This window comes from Rhea americana, unplaced genomic scaffold (genome assembly GCF_003343005.1).
Source record: "Rhea americana isolate MKP2758 unplaced genomic scaffold, rheAme1 scaffold_34, whole genome shotgun sequence".
Taxonomy (NCBI): Eukaryota; Metazoa; Chordata; class Aves; order Rheiformes; family Rheidae; genus Rhea; species Rhea americana.
Genome location: NW_028186468.1, coordinates 1735617 through 1750986, shown reverse-complemented (window position 1 = coordinate 1750986; position 15370 = coordinate 1735617). Strand labels below are relative to the sequence as shown.

General features: G+C 43.3%; 1 protein-coding gene across 2 annotated transcripts in view; it reads right to left on the bottom strand.

The window, feature by feature from the left end:
• Positions 1-255: 255 nt before the first annotated feature.
• IRF2 (interferon regulatory factor 2) overlaps positions 256-15370 on the bottom strand; it is a 30316-nt gene continuing 15201 nt past the window's right edge. For both annotated transcript variants that reach the window (XM_085311378.1, XM_085311377.1), the window contains 4 exons: positions 12391-12502; positions 7995-8159; positions 2759-2805; positions 256-947 (listed from right to left, as the gene is read on the bottom strand). In XM_085311378.1, coding sequence (XP_085167504.1) covers positions 636-947; positions 2759-2805; positions 7995-8159; positions 12391-12502 — 636 coding nt within the window. In that variant the 3' untranslated portion in view covers positions 256-635. The remainder of the gene's footprint in view (positions 948-2758; positions 2806-7994; positions 8160-12390; positions 12503-15370) is intronic.

Genomic DNA, 15370 nt, shown 5'->3' with positions numbered 1-15370 from the left:
GCAGTCTTAAAATGTATGAAATCCACATGGGAAGTTCTACCTTCCTTTCCTTTCCTCTATTCTTTAAAGACACTTTAGCAAGAATAGCCTTGGAAAAGAAYATAGGTGGGGAGGGACCTTCAATGTGCCATTAATTAGAGCAAGGTAATAAAAGGCTTTTCATAAGTGCTTTCTTAATAAGGTGCAGAAGCAGACTGCAACGTTGCTAGTACTGCACTATGTACAATATTCACAATAGATTTTTGTCTTATTTAAAAATATTCCAGCTAGTTCACATTTTCTCTTCCATTCTGAGGCTTTCAGTTCCATCACAGCCTTGACAGCAAGAAGCGCAGCAGCACCACTTCCCTTGTGGTCAGTTGGTCCTCTTATGAAGCACTGGAACCTGCGAGTGGGCCAAAGTTCTTGTTTTTTTCCTACGTAGTAACCTTGGAAGTCCGTCTGGATTCAGATGTACATACTGACGGCTGGAGTCCTGAGTTAAAAACACTCCGGCATCGGAGTCGGACACAGCAATGTTTTATATTGCCAAGGCTTTACCTTAGATTTGTCTAATGTGCGTGATGAACCTCTCCTAGAGAAACATAAAATACAAAACCAAACAAAACAAAGCTAAAAAACAAACTGTCAAAGGCTTAGCAGCTCTTGACTCTTGACTGGGTGATGTCTGACGTTTTCTTGATGACGCTAGCCCGTGTCTCGCGGTCTGGTCGGCTGCTGCTAGTGGAGGCTGTGGACACTACTTGTTGCAGAGGGAGGTCTGGGAAGGGGGGCCAGGAGCTGTTGTAAGGCAGTGGGCAGCTTTCTTCTTTGATGGTGACCTGGAGGTCAGGCTTGTTGGCTACAAAAGTAGCCATGCTGGGAAGCATATGAGAAGTGTTCCTCATTCCCAGATTGCTCAGATATTGTTTGCCTTCAATGTTTCTCTTCTGCCAATGAAGTCGTCCCTAAAAAAGGGGGAGAAAAAGAAAAGGAAGAAAGATTACATGAGTGAGTGTGACTTGGTGAAGTGCTCCAAGGAACAAGATTAAGACAGGAACATCCACAAACTGCAGAGGAGTTACCCTGTCACTACAGCATGAGCCTCTAACTGCTGGCTTTGCATGTCTTTGCTCTTAGACCCTTCTCTCTTTCTGAAGTCCTGTGTCTTACTTTTGCTGGCTCTCCAGGACTGAAGAGACTCTGCCTACTCTCCTGGTAGAAAATGAAGGCCTTATTCTCAGTATGCTGAGGACAAAAATGGACACAGATGCCAAAAAGCTCAGAGCTTCAAATAGAAAGGTTTCCTCCATTACCAGAGAGGACAGCCTCCTGCCAATGAGCAGCCCACAGAGCCTGCACATCTGTCATACAGCACTGCCTAAAACTTTATGCTGTCAGCACAAAGCCCAACAGCAGCAGGTAAGCCTGCTGGGAAAACCAGTGTCACCTGATAGCGTATCCACTGTAACAGGGCGAGGTTTGCCAAGCAAAGGAAGGCACCTGCTCTCTCCCCCAGCACACGTACCACAATGGCACGTTCTGTCGAAGGATGGTCCTTGCTGCACGTTTGGAGCCAGGGGACTCGTTGCGTTAGCCACGACTGGCCAAGCAAACTAGAAGATTCCCGCTCCCCCTCTCGTTTCCTGTCTATACAAAACCTCCTGAGGAGTCTCACTGAGCTTGTTTTTCATTTGCCAATGGAAGTGGGGAAAAGTTACAGCCCATACAGGCCTCCGGTACAGGGCAGGGGAAGAAATGCTGTCAAAACTGCACCAGTAGCAGACATCAAGTGCTAACCTAATCTCTATCCTGCAAAGACCTGTTTTTCTGTCCTTTGCAGAATTTTAGTGACGTGACAGTCATTGAAAAAGCCATTATTGGCAGTCTGCATGCAGGCTCCACCCTAACCAAGACACACTGACAAACCCAAGAGGGTTAGCCATGCATTTACACAACCACGCAATCTGCAGTTCTCCAGGAAGGAGGATTCAGGGGGGGKTTTAGGGGACACAGCAAGAGAGAGATTTGCAGACATGCAGCTGAAGCACAGGAAGCCTGAGTGCTGAAGTCCAGTCTTCAGTGAGCCTCCCCTAACCTCTAAATACTCATGCAGATTGACAGGTCCAGCCACCTGATGGCAGCCAAAAAAAAAAAAAAAAAAAAAGAAAAAAAAAGTAGTAGTGGCTGCTGTTTTTGCAAAGACATCCACAGGGTGAGTGAGTACTTTCATTCAGCAATACCCAACTGAGTTCTCAGGAAAGCTTTTTGCCTCACATATCTCATTGAAGTTGCTTTTCTATCACATGCGTAGCCATTTCCTCCCATTGTGCGAGTCCACATGCCATTTAAGGAAAACAAAAGCAGCAAGCTTGCAACAAAAACAAAATACTACCCAACAAGGTCAATGCACAGTGGGCACACAGGTATACACGCACACATGCACAGGACAAGCCCACTGGTTTGCTCCATATTAACAAACTAGCTGGCAYTGCTGATAGTTCTGGTTCTCCATAATGCGATGTATTTTCTCATGTAAATTAATCTGCTTGTAGTTTTGACAGATCAGGAGGAAGTCATATAGACATAAATTCCACTAGACAATCATCCAAACATTTGTCTCCTTTGAACCTTCCTAGTTTGTTTTTCTCCCCCAGCTATTACTAAAATGAATACTGCAYTGGTAGCCACGTTTGCAAGCAGAGAAGTGTAAATAACAGCTCAGGACAATGCTTTTGAGAATTTGCTCAGAAGTGCTAAYAATCCAAAAAGCACTTACCTCTGCATTTTCTTCATCGCTTGGAACGCTGTCGGTCGTTTCACTTTCTGTCAAGCAAAACAGAAGTAAAAATGTTATCCTATCTACAGTAGCAAAATCCAGCTAAAGAGGCCTGATCCACTTCAAAGAAGTACAATCAGAATCAAGCCAAAAAAATCAGAAAACAACATGAAAGCACGGATCCTCTGCCTCAGCAGTCTAAGGGCTAGGCAACACAGCTTCATTTAACAGTTTGGGTAAGTCTCCCCGGCTAGCACAGTCAATAGGGATACACACTGGAAAAGACAGCAGTGTGAAGAGAGAGAAGTGGATCTGTATTACAGCTTGTATTTCTGGGCAGAAGGGATCAGTCCCACAAGCAGGGAATGCCCTCTCTCCCTTACGCATTCTTGGCAGCTTGAGGCTTGGCTAGAAGTAAAGTCCTTTCCAAATCCATATTTTTATCTCCCTGAAAAGTGAGCAACAACTCCACCTCAGAGGAGATAAGTGTGTTTTTGTGTCATAAACTGTTATCTCAGCCTGCCACCTCAAGGGCTTGTTGTCACTTCTTGCATTTTATTACTGTTGCTATACCTTGCTCTCATTTTGTTTTCCGCCACCCTTGCTCAGCCCCTCAGCATATTTCTCAACCCTCCACCACATTCAAGCACACATAGATGCTGTTACCTCCTGAGTAACCATGGCCCCATCACCCACCTCTGTGCATGCTGCTCACCATATCCACCAGAGCACAACCACACACACACACACACACAAACACGCTCACTCCTCTTTTCCCCAAATAAGAGGCCATCCACAGCTAGCGCTCACTGTSTCCAACAGCCTCCCAGCAACACTTCCCACCCCACGCTTCTGCCCAACGCACCTCATTCCTACCCTCACAGACTCACAGGATGGCTGAGCTTGGAAGGGATCTCTGGAGATCAYCTAGTCCAACCCTCCYGCTCACAGAGTCTTTASAGCAGGCTGCCCAGGACTGTGTCCAGAYAGCTTTTAAGTACCTCCAAGAATGGAGRCTTCACAACCTCTGTGGGCAGCCTGTTCCAGGGCTCAGTGACTCTCACAGTAAAACAGTTTTTTTTGTATATTCAGATGGAATTTYCTGTGTTTCAGTTTGTGCCCATTGCCTCCTGTCCTGTCACTGGGCACCATGAGAAGAGCCTGGTTCCATCTTCTTTACACTCTCCCTTCAGACTGTTATACACATTGCTAAGATCCGTCCTGAGCCTTCTCTTCCCCAGGTTAAACAGCCACAGCTCTCTCAGCCTCTCCTCATATGAGGGACACTCCAGCCCTTTAATCACCCTTTTAGCCCTTAGTTGACCTCGCTCCAGTATGTTCATGACTTTCTTGTACTGGGCAGTCCAGTACTGGACCCAGGACTCCAGATGTGGCCCCATCAGGGTTGAGTACACGGGAAGGACCACCTCCCTCAACAYGCTGGCAATGCTTTTCCTAATGTAGCCCAGGATGCCATCGTCCTTTGCTGCAAGGCAAATTGCTGGCTCATGGTCAACTTATCCACTAGCTCAACCACTAAGGACTACTGCTTCTGAACCTAGCACCTCCACTATTCATAGTCTCAGATATACCATGCAGTAAGCAGAGCTGCTGCCTGAAACATTAAATCTAACTGTGAAGCCCTATAAAGTTAACACTCTGCAGGGCTTCTCATTCATTGGCCCAGATAAAGAGAGATGTGACAAGGTGATAAAGTTGGCTAAATAAGCAAAACTATGGGGAGGGAGGGAAAAGGCAGAAAGTAATCTGTATGAAAGGAGAAATGGCCCTGGAGATAGAATCAATAGAAGGAATCCATAGAGAGACAAGAAGCAGACGTTTTTTGACATGAAGAAATATGTGGCAACAAAAAAAGGGTGATGCAGATGAAAAGGAATCCATCCTTGATGTTTATACATAACAAAATGCTGAGCAAGAGATAGCTCTATAGTTAGCAAAGACCGGGAAGCTGGCCACTCGGGTATGGAAAGTTAGAGAGGTTATTTGAATCACTGTCAGATATAAGATGAAGTTGACAACAACCTTGGCACTAAAAAACATTGGACTTCATAGACATCAGTGGAAATATGAGAAAATTCATAAAGGCCATTCATATGATTTGCCCGAACAACCTCAGAAAGGAACAAGAGGTGTTTTTGAAACAAAACAGATTTATGTAGGACAGCTGATACCTCACGCTACTTTTTTTGTTGTTTCAGAAGAGCTAAACTAACTGTTCCTGCACAGCTGTTGYGGTCAAACTCTTTCTTCCTATTCAGCAATAGCACCTGACATAGTAAGCACTTCTACCCAGAAAATGCATGAGCACAGAGCCAGGGCTCCTCTGGTTCTCCTATTGGATTTGCATGGAGCAAGATAAAKCCAGAAACAGTCACAAGCGTGTTACAAATTTCCGGCTTCTATCAAACTGTGCAGACCCCTATCCTCACTCCTGCCCTGAAAGTCAATGCATGCTTTAAAAAGGAAGTTCATAGACCAATTCATGTGGGAAGGGATCTCTGGAGGTCTCAAAGCAGGGCCACCTGTGAGATCAGACCAGGTTGCTCAGGACCTTATGCAGGTTGAATCTTGCAAAGCTCCGAGAATGGAGACTCTCTGGGCAATTTGTTCCACTGCCTGACTGTCCTCCTGATGAAAAAGTTTTTCCTTCCACCCTGTTGGACCTTCTCTTGTTTCAATTCACAGTGGTGCACAGTGAGAGTATGAGAAACAACAGGTGTGAAGAGCCTGATTATCTTCTTGATAACTTTCCCATAGGTTTGGACAGGCTGCTGTTAGGTCCCCCAGAAGCCCTCACTTCTACAGGCTGAGCAATTCCAGGTCCCTCAGCCTCTTCTCACAGGGCGAATGTTTCAGCCCAACCATCGTGATGGCCCTCTCCTTAACCTGCTCCAGTTTGTTGATGTCTTCCTTGTACTGGGRGGCCCAAAACTGGATGCAATATTCCAGATGTGGTCTAAYAAGTGTTGAGTAGAAGCGGATAATAGCTTCCCTCCATCCACTGCTCATGCTCATACAGCCCAGGAGGCTGTTGGGCTTTGCAACCAGGGTGCATTGCTGGCTTGCATTCAGCCTGCTGCCCACCAGGACCCCCAGAACTTTTTMTGCAGAGCTGCTTACCAGCCAGTCAACCCCAACCTTATCAGTGCATGGTGCTCTCTCTTCCCACAGAAAAGGCCTTTGYATTTGTCCTTGATGAATTTCACAATGTTCCATTCCTGCAGCCTCCCCAGGTCCTTCTGGACAGCAGCCCTGCCCTTGAGGATATCAGCTGGTGCCTCCAACTTGGTGTCAACTACAAACTTCATAAGCACGCACTTCACCACCTCTTCTGGTCATTAATAAAGAACAGGATATGCCCCAGGATAGACCCGTAGTGGTACTCCACTTCTTAYTGGCCTCCAGCTAGAGCTACGAGGATCCTCAAGAACTGCCTCRAAATGCATTTAAAGACATGTCAGTGACATAAAGTCATGTCTGTTCTATCTGTGTTATGAGACAGCAGCTCCTGACATAAGTTAGGTCAGCTGAAGGCCAGCAAAATAGTAAGACAACATCAAGGGATAACAGAAGTACTATGGTCATGTTAACTTCCCTTATGCAAGTTTGACTGCAGCAGAGGGACTTTCTTCCTACTCGGCAATAGCACATGCAGGACTTGTGCATGTCAGGGTGTTTCTCCTGTCACCAGATCACCCCACTTAATGTTACAGTTCAAGAAACATTTACCCCAACTCTCAGATCTAGGTATTGACTTTTGTTTGCATTCCAAGTACTTAGATCCTTTAGCTGAGCTTAAAACACTATCATTGTGTTCACATATACAGGAAGAGTTTTGCAAGAAGCATTTGGAAAAAGAACAAATGTTTCCAAGGCCCCATCTCCCACTGCTAATAAGTTAAAGAATCCCCAACTCCCTATCCCACCCTGCCTTACTCTGCAAACCCTTCTAAAAGCTCTGGCCATTACAGACTAAACACATTGGGAAGCATGATCATATATCAACATGTGTCAGACTAACATTGGAGGCAATTCAAAAGAACATCATACTATTCACCCTGGCCTAAAGATAAAAATTCTTATATATGTATTTTATAAAAATGTGTCTGGAAGTAATTTGAGCCTAATGATTCAAAGGCAAAACCATGTGTAAAATAACAAATCTCACAAGGAACAATTTGATATTCAAGTTTGCCTAAAAAGATGACATTTCTGTTTCTATCTCAGTCTTCTGAGGCTTGAAAGTTARCAATATATTAAAAAAAAGGAAGGACGGGTTGGATCTGAAACTTTTTCTACTTTCAAATGTGGTTTTGCCTTGCTTCCTACGGAAATAAGGCTTATAAAATTGCAGGGGCTCTATATGGGGTGTGCCCATATGTGCATTTGGGTCTGTTTTCCCCTAACAGCTTCTGAACACATTGTTAAACTTGGATGATGCACAATTAAGTGCCAAAAACTCTAACTTCTTACCATTTCTATGAAAATAAAGGAGCAGATAAAGAAGCAAATCTATTAATACTCTGACTTGGGGAAAGGCTTGTTATCTCACCTCTTTTTAGTTATCAGAGAATCCAGATGGGAGACAGACGTTAGAAGCCAGACTTCCACAGCTCTGCTGCTCATGAGACCACTTGTTATCAGTCACAACACGGCTGTTCTAGTCTGCAGACTATTTGTAATACACAGATCCACTCCTCCAGGGCCCTCAGCTCCACATTTGCATTATGGATCATTAGTATAACCCCTGGTACTCTGTACCCATGATGCTAGGCACCAAGAGGACATATAACAGAGATGACCTTTCATCTTTAATAATTCAAGGTGCAAGGGGAACACAACATATTTGCAGCATATGATTTGTACCATTGTCCCTCTAATAAAAGATGCAGAAAGACCTTTCTGCATTTTATCTAAAAAAGGTTCCTCTTCCATTAGTCACAGGTTAAAAACTGTAGAATGTATTTCCATCTTCAGATTATGCTGTTGAATCATTTCCCAGAGTAAAATGGAGAAAGAGGACTAGAAGTTTTCAAATATCATTAAAGGTAGGACAGGCAGCAGAACAGACATTTCTGAATCTTTGCCAGCTACCCCAGAATATCCCCCCTTTCCCCAGTGGTAAACTCTGCCTCCTGGCTTGACACTCCCTATCAAACCAAGTGTCTTCCAAACATTTCCCCCCAAAATTGTAAAGAAAATTTAGGATGCTTACCTGCATAGGACGAGACGGGGGAGATCTGCAGRGGGTAGAGCTGGCTCATGCTGAGGGGTTGTTCATCACTTTCTGTTGTTACCTCTACCACCTGGCAAACATCAGGAGGATTGGCAACTATCACCTGCTCCTCACTGCTGCCATCAAGGTGCGGCTGTCCTACAACTTGGGGTTAGAAAAAAGAAATTCATTACTTATAATACCTTGACCCTGCTGAACCTCTGATTGCTTATCCTTTTGGACTGATTGGTATTAAAACAACCTGAAGCCTTTAATTCAGTCTCAGTACTTTCTTCCATGGCCATCTGCTTTCAGTGAGACTTCTAAAGGAAACTTGTGTGATTTAGTTTCCAACACCTCCAAAGAAATTTCCTTTCCACTTGTGACCACTGGAAAAGCCTAACTCTCCCCGGYTTTCCTAGAAAAGGTGTCCTTTGACACGACACACCAGCTGCCAAGATGCTTTTACATGGAAGCCCACAGCCACACTCCTCCTTCACCCAGAATCAGAATCTCACCAGGACGTATAGAGCTTGGCAAGCCAAGCTCCAGGCTGACCAGACCACCACTTGCTGGGACCAGTGAGGTTTTGAACCAGTGTAAAAGTGGCTGCAAATTTCCCCTCTCTMTTCCAGAGAGTGTCACCACCCAGCAAGTTTCTATTTTTCTATTTCACTGTTTTCAGTGGTGCCCAGCAAAAGGACAAGAGGTAATGAGCACAAACTGAAACACAGTAAGTTCTGCCTGCCCATGAGGAAAAAATTCTTTACTGTGAGGGTGACTGAGCACTGGAACAGACTGCCCAGAGAGGTTGTGGATTCTCCTTCTTGGGAGATATTCAAAACCCATCGGGATGCAATCCTGTACAATGTGCTGCTTGAGCAAGGGGGCTGGAGTAGATGATCTCCAGAGGTCCCTTCCAACCTCAACCATTCTGTGACTCTGTGAAGCTGCCAACATCCCCTGGACTCTGGGTGCTGTGAAGTGGATTAGGCACCATACAACCAAACGGGTCAGAACTAGCATGCAAACCACGTAATACACGTTGGAACTCTGATTTACATACGGCATGAATCTGCCAACGATTTTCCTCCAATTAGATGCTTGTTGTCACAAATCCTTGCAGTGTCAGTGATGGTATGTAGAAAAATACRGTCATACCTGTAGTCTGTAATACCCATGGCCTGTGACTGAAAGTTGCAGTCTGGTTAGCTATTAACAGAGGATTTTCCTATTCCCCCAGGCACATGATGTTTAAGGCCAAATTATCATTATTTATTTCAATGAAGTGAAGGCAGCATGGGTGCTTTGCACGTGTGCCAAAACACTTTCCAGACATTAATTGTGCTGCACAACACCTTTTGAAACAGTGGAATAACCTGAGGTACCAGCAGGTTAATAGGCAAACCAAAACAACATTGAAAGCCAGAACCTCCGATCTCTACAGCTGCTTGTACAGACAATTTCCTCTGTGCAGTATAGCTCCATTTTTTACTCAAGCCATATGAACAYGACACATGCATTAATCCAGTGCTGAGCTGAAAGCCACCAGCTAAACAGGAACAGCATACAGGCATAGTGCCATTTCACAGAATGACCAACCAGAATACACAGCTATCCAAGAGAAAAGGAAGAKCTATAGATAATGTTCCACTGGAACATAAAGCATCAAGAGTAGCAATCTTCATGCAGGCAAATTCCTACCAATTTCAACCAGCATTTGTAAAGATTTTATGTTAGAGAAACTGGTTCAAATGCATTTGCACACTGTAAACCRTTAAGTCTTAAAAGCACTACACAATGATGAATGCAGTTGCATATTTTAAGTTTTACCTAATATCTATTCTGCTAGACTTTTCAGGCACCAACAGTCCATCCCACATGTTAATAYGATTCTCGAAATGGTCAGTTATTAGATGTTTCAAAGGACAGAATAGATAATTCATCAAGCAATACAGTCCTGAGTCATTAGAAATTCAGACAGAATATTCTTTCTGGACCCATGACGTAGAAAAATACAGGCAATGAAACACAGTAGCTCTTGCAAGTCTTCTGTTAAGTGACCAAATCATGGTGATTATTAATAAAAAGATTTAAAGAAAAGCAAAAGATATAATCTTTTACTGGACAAASTAAGATACGTATACACAAATACACATGCATATGTACACAAACCATTCCTGCCTTGTTATATTTAGACTAGGCTAAAACAAAACTTCTTGAGGAAGAAAAGTAGCAGCTTTTTCTCCCAGGAAAAAGCTACATTTCATTTTGTTTTGTGTAGTGCCGAGTAACTACTAGAAAATCCCCCAAACCTGGATGTGTATTTCATGAGGCAATTCCAACAAACAGAAAATTACACAGATACTCAACAGTCTTTTAAGAAGCCTCATCATTACAATTACTACCATTTTGCTYTAAACATTTCATCTCCACTGTAACCAACCCTTTCCTAGTTCTGAAAGAATCTGCTTTTTATTGAGTGAGGGAGGAAACGCTGCCTCCCACCCCTCTGCAACATCATCACAGTAACAGCAAGCCATCTTTTTTATCTTTCTCCTCAATACCTGAGGAATTCCTACCCACTCCTATAGATAACTTCAGTGCAGCAAAAGATATTGCTCACTCGGGCAAAATGTAACTGCTTTTCCTTGAGCTGTACTATGTCAGAAAACATTGCAGGTGCTGTTTCTGTTCTTCTTCCCTCCAGCTGACTTTCCTCATTTCTGCACAGTTAATCTATTTTGCCTTTTTTTTTTCCTCCCTGTTTCTATTAAAAACCTGCTCGGAGTGCTAAATAAGGATTTCTCTCTTCAGTTTGGATAAGCACTGCACTTCATAAGCCATTAATTACACAATGGAGGATCACAGTTGCACACCCAARCCTTGTCATCCTTCTCCTGAAAGTGGATTCAGAGCCTACCAACAGGGCAAAGGGAGAAGACACTAGCCAGATATTTCCCTGTAAGTCCATGGAAGAACAAAAGCCTGTAACATGCAAATTCAGTTCTCCTCTGAACACGTTGCTTGGTTTTCATGGTACGCCTTTGACTACTCTTGTATATTGATGCTGCTATTATGGGTCCTGTCCTGTAAATTACTGAGATCTTCTAATGTGTAACATGCATTCATCTCATCACAAAATTAAACAGGAGTTCAGGATACGCTGTACTGCAGAAAAACAAGCTGCCTGCAGCACAATGACTCTTAACTGATGTTAGTGGATTTTGGATAACATCAGATACAATCTAAAGACTGTTTTAATTGATCCCTGCTTGACTTTAAGGCAATAACACAAAGCATCTGGGCATGAAGCTTCTTCCCTGGGGCTGTGTATCAGCCTTGGGCTATTTCAGATTTATTTATGAGTTAGTCAGGAAATATACTTCAGTATTCCTTCAAGTTATAAAACCTTCTTTAATAGTAGGAGCAAAACCTATGTCCTAGTATTCTTAGAAAAGCAAGGTCTGGCTAAATAAATTGCCATAAAGAGAGGAAAAGTACTCATAAATGCCTCAACCATAAAAATACTTGAGGGAGTGACTTTACACAAAGCCCTGTGACCTAAGAAAYGGACATCAAAAATAGTCACTGCACATAGTATCTGTCATCTCTGCAAACACAAGATTAACATATGTTTTTTAAACACATATTTCTCTATATGCAGAAAAGTGGAATTCTACAGAAAGCAGTATATGGGTCACATTTCTAGGAGCCCTTGTTGCAATGACAGCCTTAGCCAAAAAAAAAGCTGTCAAAAAATAACCCAATTATTCTACAAAGAACYAATTATTCACACTCTGAGATGACAGCTAATTCCTACTGTACGAGTTTCTAAATAGTCTTCACTGATCTTTGTTGTTAGCTCTGTGATATTAAGAACTAACTCTGCTACTGACGTACCAGTAAAAAGAACCAAGTTCCTCCATTTCATATATACATTTAAAGTCACAAATAAAACGGCACCCTATACACAGCCCTTTTTGGAGTAATAGAAAACAGTGACTCAACCCCAGTGTAACTCCTATGTGACACTAGCTAAAATCCCCTCCTAGCTAAGCAGCACTCTTTGGAGCAAGTTAACGCCAGGAAAGGCCACCTGAAAAAAAAGGCTGGCAAGGCTTGTGATCTCAGGAAAAGCGCCGTGCCGCAGCAGCGCCGCTCACCACCTCTGTGAGGCCGTGGGGCTGGCCTGCAACCAACATCTCGTACGGGCTGGGCTAGCAAAAAAAGCCTGGGCATGATCATTACCATGTTGTTCCTTGAAGTGCAAAATGCTGCTAGAAAGATCAGTTTGGCACAGCCAAAAGTGTTATTCTGGTATCACCTATTTCATGAAATGGTGTTTTAAGTCATCTGTATGCTTAGCACACATGAAAAGCATAGGAGTACTTACCTACAATGTTCACTGTACTGTCAACTTCATTTTTTATACTGGAGGACAGGAAATAGTCAGAAGTGTCATCATTTAGCCCATTAATCCCAAAAGATGATTCAACTGGCTCTTGCTAGAATGAAAACAATACAGTTGGGTCAGGTTTGATTTATTTTAGGAGCCTGGACTCAATTCATCTCTCTGTGTTGAGATGATAACCAATTCAAATCACTTCTGCCTGACACGTACCCCCTGCTCCCTGTTAAACAAAGTTTACTAAGATGAACATTCTGGTTCTCTGAGAAGAAGCTGAAGTTTATTCCATTTCCAAATCTTCCCCTCTGAAACTAAAGTTATTTTTAATTTTCAGATTTAGAGTGAGCCTTCAGAGAGCAAGAAATTAGTGTGCTATTTACTACAAGAGATTAACATTTGGAACAACAAGGAAGAAATAGTGCAGTTACAYTGCAGTTACAGAAACAGTTATTTAATATTCATCCTCTTTCCCTTCCAAACCTGATGCATCTTCCAGCACTCCCTGAAAGGAAGTCTTAGCTTCTGTGTAGTAATTACCGAATTCTAGCCTTAATTTTTCTCTGCAGCAAGTTTGAAAGCAAACCAAAGTGTTTACACTAAATACAGCCTTTTAGATCATATCATAAACATTTCCACAGGGCAACAGTGTTGAGAAAACACCATCTGTTCTACATACACTAAGCTGCCCACAAAATACATTTCTATACATCTGTTACAGTCAGATGGGGATCTAAGAAACTCCCTTCAGAATAGACTGCAAAAGTTCTAACTCCATAATTTCAGGATTTCTTTAAAAAGCTATGAACACTTTTAAAGGACTAACTACAAAACCAACCTTCTCCCCTTTACTAGTTCCCTGACAAGAACTATCRGGTACAAAGCGTGAAGTCTTCTGCTCTTATTCTGGACCAAGAATGGCAACATTGGAAGTTAAGTCCTGCGTTGCTGTTGACCTAGAGACATCTGCAGAGAGGGCCAGAACTGCCGGTCTGATCTGATGGCGTGCTGTGCCCATTTTTATTGGGCACTTCAGCAAGYGTAGGGCAAAGGAAAGTCTCAAGCGCTGTGGTGTCAGCCCTTCACTGTACTAATCCTATAAACTTTCCTCATGGGGACAAATGGGGTGACGACAGTGTGACAGTTCTTTTTTGGATGCCACGTGCTGCAATTGCAATCAATTCAAGAAGAGCTGTCCCTTTGACACAAGTCTCTGCCTCTCTAGCCATTAAGCGAGGCCAAAATACACATACCCTGTTCCCAGGCCCCTTTGCAAGGCCCCTTGCAGCTTTAGAAGAATGGCTGCTAGGTCTCTGATAAGCCACACTAGCTGTGTGGACCCACAGGTCAAAGAACTGGAGTATCCAATACAAAGCTGGAAAAGATAAAATTAGCTCCTAYTGATCCATCAAGGATCACAGACTGCAGAAAGAGGTTAGGACTGTACACAGGGGCCCTGAGCCTCCAGCGTTGTGCAAAGCACCTGAAAACCCTTGGCCAACACAGCAGCCCCCATGGCAATGCTGCAGGTAGAGCAACTTGCTCAGCTTTACTAAGGCTTACTTATAAAACTATTTGGTAGCCCCTTTAGAGCTKCAGAAACAAAAATATGTCTTAGAACTCAGGTGATGGTGCCAGACCCACAAAGGGACTTGGTCAGTGCTACAGTGTGAAATCACCTAACTCTGCCRTGTTCAAATGCCTGATGGAAGCCTAAGCTAAATGTGTGGGGAAAGGTGCCACTTAAAATCTAAGTCTGAATGGGAAGCTGCACACACAGTCAACAGGCAACGTCTTGGATAAGGTGGAACTTAAGCCTCAGGTAGGCAGCTCAGCTCTTAAATTTGTTTCAAAGGAAAGCACCTATTTTTATTTCAGCTACTCAAATACTTATGGCCTCTTCTCATTGATAAGTGTTCATGTTACAACAGAAAGGCCCCATCTGACCAAAAGCCCAGTGGCTAGGAAGCGTATCTGCAAGGTGGGGGACACTTATCTGCAAGGGGGGTTGCCCTTGTCTAATGTGGAAGAGGAATTTGGTACAGTTCAGCTCTCACCTCCACAGAGGGGATGGGCAGGAAGTGCTGAGCATCCTGCTCAAACCCAGCACCACCACTCTGCTCAGTGAGGTCTGGCAGTGTTGTTCACCCCAACAGTGGTCACCTTAGGGCCTTGGGTGCCCTCAGGATCTAGCAGCAGCTACACAGGTATGTTAGTCCTTTTGTAGATCTGTCCTTTGATCCTTAGCTTCTCCCTCTGTTTATGTTACCCCAYGGAATTTAACAGGTAGGTCATGGAACAGCCTCCCACTTATCTTCACTGCATAGAGCTTTTCAAGATAAGTACAAGGCTTTCAATAAAAAACAGAGATTCAGATCGCAGGAATCCACATCATCAAGCAAAGAAATTGTAAGTACGTTTCAATGTTCAAAAACGGATATTTGGATTAACTCAACCACAACCTTTCCTCACTATTGCCTTCAATATTCAATAGTGTATCTGTTTTAAAATTTAAAATTCATGCATATTTGGAGGTCAGCGCAGGTACACATTTTTTCAAATAATGGAAAATAGTTGGGAATACTACCAGGCCCTGGCTCAAAACCTACAAGAGCTAACTGGCCATAAGATAATTAGTGGTTGGCATACACCCCTAGGTACCACGCACAGGTGTGTGTGTGTGTGTATATATATATATGTATACATATACACATATATATTATACATATATGTATGAAAATATTTATGTACTAGAAGCACAGTCAGGTCAGCTTACTGCTCCTGTAACACTTGTGTGCTGTTCAGGGCAACTGAGCTGCAGGAAGGTGCTTCCAAAACTTGTGAGCATCTCCCTGCAGACACCCTATTCCCAGGCATAATGCCAAGAGTAATAATCTCCAGACATCATTGGAACTCCCTCAGTAACAAGTATTTGCGAGACTAATCTTAATGAAGAGGATAAGATTGT